Raw genomic sequence first — 11,697 nt, 5'->3', positions numbered from 1 at the left:
ATAAAATGGTATATTTACAACTAAATTCACATTTTTATAAGTTTACTAATCAAAAATTAAAATATGACTTCAAATTTTGGTAGTTATTACCATGATAATTTATAAAGGGGTGATATATCCACTCTTCTAATCCCTACCAGCTAGAGTATCAACTTTTATTGTTTATAAGAAAGGCTTTCTTTAAGCAAGAGTATTAATTAGAGTTCACATGGGATTTAGTGAAGATTTATTTAGGATATTGCAAATGTCACCATTGTTTTTGCTATTACCAACACAACCTCATAAAATTTATTCAAATTTTACTCAAAATCTTCTTTTTGCTACATTTTATAAACCATTTCATTACACTTCAATATATATTAAAAATATTAACAATATCTTTTTTTATTGAAATCAAATATATAAATAAATAAACTAAACTAAACTAAACTAAAGAAGTATGTTAAGTGGGTAGCAAGTTTTAGTGGCAAGTTGTGGTGGCAAAAGCAAAAATGTGGTGACATTAGCAATATCATTTATTTAAAGTGAGATTAATTTGAATAACAAGAAACAATTTTTGTGCACCATGATGTGTTTTTTTACTAATAGAGTATATAACATAAAATAACTATAATAAGGTCTTATCAAATCTCTTTCAAAACCCACATAACTTTTAGTTAGCACTCTTGTGTTTTTATTTAATTTTTTTAAAGTATTAAGGGAAAAAAAAAAAAAAAAAAAAAAAAAAACTCTCCTTGTAAATAAAAATAGTTGATATTTTTATTGATAAGGATTTAGATTAAGAGAATAGAAACAATACCTTATTGATTTTTGACAACAAGAAATTGAACTTTAATTTGTTGGTTGCCTTATATTTTGAACTATAAAACAAATTTTATTTTTAGTATGCTATTTTCTTTGGTAAAGGTGTATATTAAATTATTTCTCAACTACTTAAAATAAATTTTGTGAATATTCTTAATAAAAAATTATGAGTTTCTTTATTGACTGAAAATTATTGTGTACAGCAAATTAAGAATCTTGTACTAAATCCGTAATATTTAAATGTTACATTGTATATTAGAATAAGAATAAATAATTGGCTTTAAATTAGATTTGTAGTGTATATATGTATATATATATATATATATAGTACACAACAAAAGTAGAAAAAGATTTGAAAAAGAGTTTAAGTAGAGGACTTGTTGAATCAAATTCAAATTGATAATTTCAAAAAGGGGCATGAAAGTTGCTTACTAATACATTGACGTGTAAGCAGAATAATACACACAATTTTATTTTATTGTGTGAAAATTATGAAAATCATTTCAAAGAGCTACTTGCATTCATCAAAAATGATAGGAGGACCCAATGTAGTTTGAGATACATATATGATAAAATAACCGATATTTAATACTTTAGAAGGCTTACATCTAACAACTGAAATCTCTTAGAAAAAAAAATCAAAAAAGTATTTATTGAACTTTTCTTTTGCAAGAATAAGTCTATTTCAAAAAGGTCACAAAAATTTGTTAGAAACAAGATTATTGCATAGCATAACTTTATAAGCATCCGCAATTATCTAAATGAGCACCTTAAAATATAATAATAATAATTAAATAAATAATAAGAATATGATTTTCAAAATAAAAAAATTAAATAAATAAAGCAAAAATAAGAGGACAACAGGTTCTTGGGCAGAAGAGTTTGTTGGATGAAAGTATGTATTCATCCGAAAGAACCGAAACATGACGCATCCATTCCCTCATCCATCCACAAATCATCCATCCATGAACATTCATCCATTAATGTATCTATTTATTCATCCATCCATCCCCCCAAGAAGGAAAGCGTGGGGGCGGGGGGTGTAGCAAGACAAAGGGGAGGGATCGGTCGGTGGGGTGGGGGTGGGGTGGAGGAGCTGCTTCTACTTCTGCTACTACTGTTAGGTCGAGAGATCGATGCGGCGAACTTGTTGCTTTTGCAGATCCGTCCAAAATCGCGCTTCCACGGCCTCCGAATTCAACGCACTGCCGTTTTTGTGCGGCAATCGAGGCCAGCATTCGTCGAGATCGGTGTAATAATCGACCGGTCTGCGCTCAGGAGCTTTCGTCTCCTCCATTCAACGATGCTCAATTTGAGGCTCCGCAGCATCGATCGACGCAGGTTATCCGAGGCACACATGGACTTTAACAATAAGGTTCGGATATTTTCGCGCTTCTTGGATCGAGACTCTGTGCAGTTCGTGGAGCGATCTCGAGTCAACGGCGACCCTGCTCGGTTGCAATCACTGCTTGCTGAACAGGAACTTTGTTGATCCGTGTCCACGACAAACGAAGCGTGTAGTTTTATGCCGACCTGGGAGATCTCAGGCACGAAGCTGCGGGCGCGAAAGCACGTTTCGAATGTGGGTGAAATCGGGGGGGGGGGGGGAATGGAAGATCTGGGACTGCATCGGTACACAACAGGATCGTGTCCAAGGCCGCGTGCAACGAGTGAAGATCACAGGCTAATTTGGATGGCAGTAAATCTGCTGCTTGGAACTGCCGCAGGTAATGATCTAAATCAAGGTGACCAGTTAACACCCAAGTTCAGCGCCAGTTCAGTTTCTCGGGGCGAATGCCAGGTGTGGTGTGCATAAAAAGAAACAGGGGTTGATCAGAGACCCGTCATGGTTGCAGCACTAGAAATACAACGGTCTTTTTAACTTCGATGAATGATCTATACGTGATGACAGTCTCGCTCTCTCAATTTTGTGTTCCCTCTCCGCCGGCTGGATCCTAGACATGTGTTTTAATAGGTAATTAAACTTACTGTTGACACTATTCGCCGTTCACAATGAAATTCATGAGGTCTCGCATGCACATCTCAAAACTGGCAAGAATGAATCAAACGTATTTCAAAGGGCGGGGGAATTGAGCAAGAAGAAATAATATCATAGGTATAAATAAATGGAGAGAGTATTCTGACAACCACGTTACAATGTGACAATGAAGCCCAGATTCCCGATATGATCCTCTGGGACAACATTGTGCTGCGTCGTTGTTGCTGATATGGCATCACGTGGGTCACTCACAGCTCCGCAGGAGCGGGCTCTAGAACATGTCGACTTCGATGCCAATGCTGGCAATGCAATCGACCGAAATGAAATCCAAGCTGCTGCTACTACATCTCTCTTATGTGATTCAATGTTAACTAATCTAGAAATTGTAGCAGTCTATCAATTACTCCCACAGTACTTTTGATCTACCAGTGCTACACTTGAGCCAACGAAATCGAAGCTAATCTCTAGTACTTTACAAACAGGGGTCATTATCGTCTTCGTGAGCTGGCCGAGCAGTGACGCAGCAGGGCGTTTCAATTGAACAAGTACTCTAGCTCGACAGCTATGGAAGTTCTGCTGAGTGATCCACGCTTCATCCAAAATGATTCGAATGAAAAACAACCACCGATCTTATTGTGGACCAAATTCTTTAACTAACAAGGCTCCTGAGAACTCAGGCGGCAACTGTGCCATGCATAGCGGCATGGCAGATTGTGAAAGCTCAAGATGTCGCAGGCGGTTGATACTTAGTAAGCAGAATTTGGAGTGTCGTTGAGCATAAAGACTTGTCAACCGCATGGGAGGAGAAGCGTGGATCGTAGTTGATCAAGGTACATCTGAGAAAAATGAAGAGGTGCATCTACTTTGCCAAGAATTGCAGATGTCATGAAGGTTACGGCTTTTTTCCTACAGTGTGCTTGTTGTTATGCATCCACACCTTCAAGACATGCCGCTTGACGCCGACCGTCGTGCAGAACTCCTGCACGGCCGCTTCGTCGTGTTTCTGGATGCGCCAACCGAGCTCCTCTGCAAACGCACACATCTGATCCTTTTGCTCTGTCGAAAATTTCGTCCGGAATCGCTTCTTGATCGCAGAGGGGGACCTCATGGATATCATCATGCCACCGGCACTGTTACCAAGACCGTCGTCTTGCTCGTCGCTGTCGGTGAGACCGCCAGCGCTCAATGCAGCCGTCGTCAACGGTGTCATAGCGCCAGCGCTGGGCGGGAGCGCCAGAGCTCCCATTGGGGTAGATGTGTTGGTCCCGCCGGGCAGCTGGTGGGGTGTGACAATCCCTGCACCCAGTTGCATACCAGGCTTCGGCTTGCGCTTACACTCGCACAGAACTTCGCCTTCGACTTCTCGACGATGGAAGTTCCGGTGGCAGTCGCAGGCCGCGCACCGGAGCGCGCCCACCGTACCTTCTTGGCCACCGGGCATAAACTCCCCGCAACCATCGAGGGCGTGTCCACCAATGCTGGCTGCATGGTTCTTTTGGCACTCCCGGTACCGGAAGGCACCCTTCTTCACATTTGACAGCTTCGCGGATGCCGATTCTGAGGCTGCACCCGCAACCTGCACTGCTTGACGTACGATCTCGCGAGCCTGATCTGCGGCTACATGGTCGCTCTTGGATTGCACCGAGCCTCCGTTGCCGCTTGGAGTATTCAGCAGCTTCGGCTTCGCAGCACCTGGCATCTCATGATGCTGTTGGTGCTGCGGCTGCACTGAAACTGGAGTGGGGTGGTAGTTGGATACGGCCAGCGCCGGCGGCAGTAGCAAGGGAATAGAGGTAGGCAACGATGCGAGTGGCTGGGGTTGAGGTAGTTGCTGTTGTTGCTGCTGAGTTTGATGCGGACCTCGCTGCTGCTGTTGCTGTTGATCGGTGCCGTCACGGCCAGACCCCAAATCCATCGCACTATGACCTGCGCTGCCTTTTTCCGCCGTCCCGGCTTCCTAATTCTCCCACCACCATATGACCTTACTTCTTTTGCACACCTTTCTACGTCGTCCAATGCCTTCTCCACACGGTAGGTGAGCAAATCTTCGGGATTGTAAACCCAGTCGTCGTTGTTATTGCGCAGATATGAGCTGACCATGCCCCTCTTTCAGACGGTGCAGGCTTTGCCTCAAGGCCACTATCTCTCAGGTCACTCTGCAACTCGTCCCTTACTCCGCTAGCTCCCGCACTAAAACCCCAATCTGCAGCAGCAGTAGCTCTTCTCCCAATGCATTCTATCTAGACACTCCTTCACACTTTCAAGAATTAGTCGGGATAACACGAGGTCGACAAATACTGACACTGAACTTCTCGAAAACAATTAGAGTAATAACCTAAGACAAGCCAAAAACTCTAGGGTCCTTCCAGTGAGACAACAGTCCCAGGTCCTGTCCTCCCTACACCGACAATCACACTTTGTCTTCGAAACGCTCGTAAACTGTAAGTAAAGTCTCCAGGACACTTCACATGCTAAGCGCGAAGCTCCTCCGCAGGTGCAAGGCATTAAACACACTTGAATCACTTCATCTGCTTGAAGCAGGAAATGCAGTTGAGATGTGCAGACACGAGCGAGGAAGATTGGCTCAGCAAATCAAAGCAAGGATTGTAAGACCAGGCTGAGTTACACGAGGCGCTCGATCTGTAAGTGATGTGCAGAGCTCGAGACAGAGTCACACAACAGTAGCAGCTTACGACCACTTACAGTAATCAAAAAACTGTCATCTGAAAGCCAAGTGCGATTTTACATGCGAGCCTACCCGCACTGTTAACCTTTCCTGCTCCCTCGAGCGCTCTCTTTCTCTCTCTCGCTCTCTCTCTCTCTCTCTCGTTTGTCACACACCTGCAGGGGATCGCACTACAAAAAAAAAAAAAAAAAAAAAAAAAAAAATCAAAACAAAATCTATCCTCGTTCTAAAAGTAGGCAACCAACAAAATATGAACAGTTGCAGAAGCAGAGAACTGTGTCAAGGCGTGTACTCTCCCGCTTCTCACTGTCTCCCTGGTGATGTTTCCTTCTTCCTCACGACCCAACACGCATCAGTAATCCCACCTCCACTTTAGACAGAATCTAAGAATCATCAGAGCTCATCAAAGTCCACCCCCTCCCGGACAGAGCTGTCGGACCTGGATCCGGCCACAAGCGTCGGGAGGGAGAATAGAAAATTCTGGGCGAAGCTTGGAGGGGAGGGTAAAATCACCACTGTGAAATCTCACCCTCATACTGGTACTAAGGCAAGGATATCGTACAGGCAACCTACAAAACCACGCGCCTGTAACCAAAGACACTCCCCGACCCTGTGCCTAAGGTATAATACTGTGTACCCCGCAGAAGCCCCATCTCTACACCCTGTCTACACCCCTCTACAAGTACCATGCTGATTAAATTTGCCAAGCAAGCAGACAGGGTAGCAAAGCTCATCAAACCTGGCCAGGCGCACAGAAACCCAATTTTCCTGCCCTGCGCTAGGTACTCCAATCCTCGGCTCCCTCCCTCCACTTCCGCGGGCTCGATCAATCAACCCCCTCAAGTGAAACTATAATTCTGTCACACTGGCAGAACCCGCATCATGCAAAACACAGACTTGAAAAAATGTAAAAGCCCTCACGCAACAATCACCACTGCTGCGTATGACGATGACGACAACGTCCAGCGACGCGTACACAATCGATTTCCTTCTGTTTAACTTGTTTTTTGTTTTTAGTTTTCTTTCTTTGCAATATTTTTGCTTTCGCTCTCCACTGCCTATCACTCCGGTCGTAGGGCATCATCACCCAGTTCTGGAATTGATCACTTCCAACCACAACCCAGGAGGGGGTAGTGACAGAAGGACATTGAATACAGAAAGAAAGCACCTCCCTTCCAATAATTTTCTACCGTGGCTCGTCAGCCAAGTGCTCTCTCTCTCTCTCAATCTCTTCCTCTCCCTCTCCCAGTCCCCTAAGAGAGCCCAAATCCAAAATTTCCTCTCTAACCCCACAGATATTTAATCGACGGACGCTGACGATCCATGGAAAAGCCACCGCAGCTATTCCCAGTGGACGCATCGACCACCACGAATTGCTGCTGCCAGGAAGACGGGGGTTACCTTTTCGGGAGCCAGACGGCAATGGATGCAACAGCAAACCAACCCGATCTAGAATGCGGCAAGCCGCATGCGCAACTAATTTAACGCGACACACGATTACTTCCTCTTTTCTTCTTCTTTGCAATAATACTCCGGTTTACTGAATACCCCAATTATAATTATCATTATATAACAATAAATTTTAGATAATAATACTCCCCCAACCGTAAGAGACATTCTCTTTCTTTCTCCCGCATCCTCGTCGTGGTGATTACCTCCATCTCCGCCTGCCATGCTCAGGCTCAGGCTCTCGCTCACTCACGCTTCTGCTTCCCCGTATTATTGCTCCTGGCGTTGCCCAGACCGGGTCGGGCCGGGCCGGGTTGTCCAGCGCTGGTGATGGAGGCCGGGTGGGGCGGGGGGTCTCTTCACGTCTGTACTCTTTGGTTACCTGGAGGTCAGTCAGACTGGTCGGTGACCGGCCCAGCAGGTCATGGTCCAACTCACACCCGCCCCCTTGCATTTTTTCACAGCCAAGTGTTAGATCATCTCCACTAATCCTCCACTAATCACCATGTGCGTCTTCGGTTTCGATGTGGGGCGCTTCATGGAGTGTGAAGCTTTTATACTAAAAAACAGGGAGTTGCCCACGTTTAGATTTTATTATTATTATTATTATTATTTCTGGGTGCATGTCCGTCCGAGGGGGGGAGCAGTTATTGACAATTATTCTTCCTAGGTTAGGTAAAGCCCAATAAGTTGGGGGGGGAGGGGAAGGTGGATGAATGTTCCATGGATGAATGAAACAAAGACGCAATTGTAAGGTCCTCATCCTCATCCATCCCCCCCTCCTCCCAAAAGGGAGCTTGTCTGCGAAAGTCCCTTTCAGTTCGGTAGGGATGTTATTCACACCTCGTACAACCCCCTAGTCCAATTTTATTTACAATATGAATGAATGTGGATGAATTGTTGTGGATTAAATTCATCCATTTATCAGAGTGTGTCATTTTTTTACCTTCTGTGAGGGTGATGATGGTGATGTGAGCTCCCACAGGCTTTTGGCAAATGCCTTGAGGGCCACTCTTCTTTTTCATTCATCCATCCATCTGTGTTGCAGAGGGGCCGGGCAGTCGCACATCTCGGGCTCTACCCCTCCTCCTCCTCCTCCTCTCCTGTTCGTATCAGTGTATTGTTTTGTTATAATACTTATTTATTTCTCATTTTTTATTCGTGTGATTTTTTTTTGTGTACTTAGCACCAGGAAAAAGCTAAACCAAAAAAAGAGCATGCCCACAACCTCACTCCAAACCACATGTGATTCATCCCACCACTCATTGTTGCAATATCTATTTTACTCTATATACAACATTAAAGTAATAGTTAAACTACCCCTAAGCCTACTAATACTAATACTACTTCACTACTACTACTACTACCCTTCCAACAGCTAGGGTTCTTCGTTGTTTTTGCATGCAACACCCATCCAACTCTCATTTGTGGTCTTCATGTGGATGGATGAACAGGTGGGGATGAGAAACGGCACACTCTCAGGGATGAACCCAACACATTTGAGGATGAGAATGCCAAATAAAGAAACAAATGAATAAAAGCAAGTGGGGGAATTAAAAGGGGATTGTCGAATGGGTATTAAGCAGGGAAATCAGGTGGTGCAGGGTGCACATCAAATGAGCAAGAGAAAGAGAGGTGTAAGCACTTGTGTGTACAATCCATCCATTGAAATTCATACCTTCATCCATCCACTGGATCTCCGTTCATCCCTTGGATTCTACATCCATATACATCATTCGTTATCTCTTTTTCATCCATCCTGTTGCGGTTGTCATCCATGGGAAAGAAACAGACAGAACAGGCCAAATGGGGTTCGTTCAGGCAATTAGTTATATTTAAAAAGTGAACACTTTCATTCTCAAACGAGGGTGCAAAAAGGCTTGTGAAGGTGGCAAAGTCATCAAACTACTAACATCAAGTGAGAAACTTATTGATAATAAATATTAATATTGTGCCTCATTATGATACACACTCACATCACACAAATAAAAAAATTAATTAATGAACATCTGTAAAAGTCTATATATATATATATATATTTATATTTATATATTTATATATTCTCTTTTCTTTATTTCTACGCATAGCTGTAATGATGGGATCTAGATAGATTCACTTGCTTTTGAAAGAATCTTTAATGTACATATGCAACTTGTATTATTAATGTATGGTCCATTATTAAGTTTATTATGTATTTAAGTTTTAATAAATTATTATAATGTTATTCAATTGAAATAGTATTATTAAATTTACACTTATAAGTATACTTATATAAGTGTGTACCTAGTTAAAACACATGAATATGTATATATATTATTTTTTGTACAAGTTTTTTATAAGTATAATTTTGTCAACATAATCATGTGATTGCAAGAAACTTCATTTTCTGAAGAAATGTCATATGCAATAATTTTCTTACTCAAGTGATAGTAAGATGATTTGTTTGCTTGACCAATAATAGTGGCTCAAATCACACATTCATTATAAACACATGGTAATTTTATGAATAAATATATAATTACATTATATTTGTAATATTATATATATATATATATATATATATATATGGCTAATGCAACCACAATTTTATTACTGCTACTACTATCCACTTTGACATATTTTTTGAAGTTTTTAATTCTTATTAAATATAATTAATATAACCGCAATTTTAGTATCCTAGACTCTAATTTTCATAACATCATGTACGAAATGGATATTCGACATTTTAGGTGGTTTTAATCTTATTCATTATTTAAATTTGATTTTTTGTATAGTACTAAGTTATAGTTGTTGTACTGTCTGGTTTCTACTAAGAAAACAAATGATGCTTATAAATAGTTCCTTCAGAAAAATACTTGGAGTTTTGTGGTGTTTCATAGAATTACATTTTAAACGGACATTTCTTGATTTAAATTAAGAAATTTTCTTCATTAGTTACATATCATACTGTAAATAAATTCATGAAATCCAGAAAGATGAAAAGAGTGTTGTGCGATGGGTATAAAAGCTATTGATTTTCTCCTCATGAAAATAAGAATGTGAACATGAATCAAGTTGACTGAATCAATAAGATTAGATAATGAGCATGCGATTTAAACCAAAATATGATATGATTGTTAGGAATGAGTATTATCACTTAAATTGATTTTATTTTTGATTTTATTTTTATGGGTATATTCATTCATTTACTTGTTTATTATCAATGATTGTTTATTTTTTCTAAAAAAAATGGAAAGACAGAAAAAAATGGCTCAATACTGAAATTGATTATGTAGTTGGAAAATGGTCACTCGTAACTTTAAAAGCATGAGTAGAAATGAAAAGATGAATAGCTACCCAGTAAAATTACAATTTTGAATGGATTTTTTTATACTCATTTGTATGTTTAATTTAATAAACTCACTGTCTTTAGTGGAAAGAAACTAATGATATTCTTTGCACTTTCTTCTGTTGGGTACTAATAATATCCTATGATAGGCATGAATGTTTTTGCAGTGTTATCAACAAAGATATTGCATCAAGTTTGTTGTTACAACTTATCAATACATGTGCTATCCCTTGTATGAGGACTCTGCTATGGAAATTTTACTTACAAACACACTTTTGTGTCAAACATAAGTTTGTGTATGTGTATGACGTGATTTCTTTTCTCCTCCTTCTCCTTTTCAGAATGTGGTTTCAAATTTTTGATGCTGAGAAAATTTAACCTCTGCATCAAAAAGGCATGTATGTGACACTAAATAAGAGCGTTTTATTTGATACAATGTTATTATTATTTTTACTTTATTGGTATTTTTTTAAAAAAAAAATCCTTACAGCGTTTTGATTTTGACATCAGTGAAATTATTATTATTATTATTATTATTATTATTAAAATAAATACATTAGATACATTTGTAAGCTTAAATAAATTTGTTAAACAAAACCCTGTTCTTAATTGATATACATATTCTACAGGCTCCTCATTAGGGATTCCTCATCAAGCTACTACATCCTTAAATGTAGGGCATGTGAATGACAAGTGCAACAACTAAGTAGAGTATCACCACTCATATTCTTTGGGCCAGTTAAGAATTTAGATTCTTAACCCTAAATATTGTCATTTGGTGTTGTTTCTTCCTCTTACAGAATACTATGCAAGAAGAACCTTATCTTAGGAAGACACAAATTATCTCTTAGTTAAAAAATATGTAAAGAAATAAACTAATAATTGTCAATTTTTTTACAACTTTGCACAAAATTTTGATTGAATTTTTCTTTTAAATTCATATATTTCATTTAATATATATATATATATATATATATATATATATGTGTGTGTGTGTGTGTGCGTGTGTGTGTGTCCTTTGGTTTGAGAATTTTTAATCTTTGACGTTAATTTTTGGACAATTAAAAAAAATATTAAAAAAAAACTTCAAAAATTGACAAAGTCTTAGTTTTAATTAATGATGGATAGTGCATACGTATATAGTATCAATTGTATATGCATAGTGTATGTATATGTATATTAATACAAACAATGGACCTTTATGACAATTAAAAATTTAAAAAATTAAAAAATCTATTCAAAAAATTGAATAATTTCCGAAACCTTATTAATGCATTTTGGATTCTTAATATTGAAAAAGAATGTATTCAACCAATAACTTGAACTTCCTTCAGAGACTTTCCATTCTTGAGATCAGTTTCAACAATTGCTTCCTAGCATTCATGCATCACCCATTTACCTATCACCACAATAAATAATCAATCAATCGAA

The 11,697-nt window shown here is 39.5% G+C and overlaps 1 protein-coding gene and 1 long non-coding RNA gene across 2 annotated transcripts; both read right to left on the bottom strand.

Annotated features, from left to right (window-relative positions):
• Positions 1–2,894: 2,894 nt before the first annotated feature.
• On the bottom strand, positions 2,895–7,018 carry LOC112274348 (zinc-finger homeodomain protein 1). The gene is made up of 2 exons (XM_024503770.3): positions 6,229–7,018; positions 2,895–5,043 (listed from the first exon to the last, which is right to left on the bottom strand). The coding sequence occupies exon 2, from the start codon at positions 4,716–4,718 to the stop codon at positions 3,696–3,698; it is 1,023 nt and encodes a 340-aa protein (XP_024359538.1). The 5' UTR covers positions 4,719–5,043; positions 6,229–7,018; the 3' UTR covers positions 2,895–3,695.
• A 3,215-nt stretch (positions 7,019–10,233) lies between these two features.
• LOC149986741 (uncharacterized) lies at positions 10,234–11,003 on the bottom strand. The gene is made up of 2 exons (XR_016499716.1): positions 10,885–11,003; positions 10,234–10,647 (listed from the first exon to the last, which is right to left on the bottom strand). It is a non-coding gene; the product is annotated as an uncharacterized LOC149986741 (long non-coding RNA).
• Positions 11,004–11,697: the final 694 nt, after the last annotated feature.

This window comes from Physcomitrium patens, chromosome 21, assembly GCF_059467195.1.
Source record: "Physcomitrium patens ecotype Gransden chromosome 21, ASM5946719v1, whole genome shotgun sequence".
NCBI classification, from domain to species: domain Eukaryota; kingdom Viridiplantae; phylum Streptophyta; class Bryopsida; order Funariales; family Funariaceae; genus Physcomitrium; species Physcomitrium patens.
Note: the sequence above shows the minus strand (reverse complement) of the source record. Positions and strands in the feature narration are given on the sequence as shown.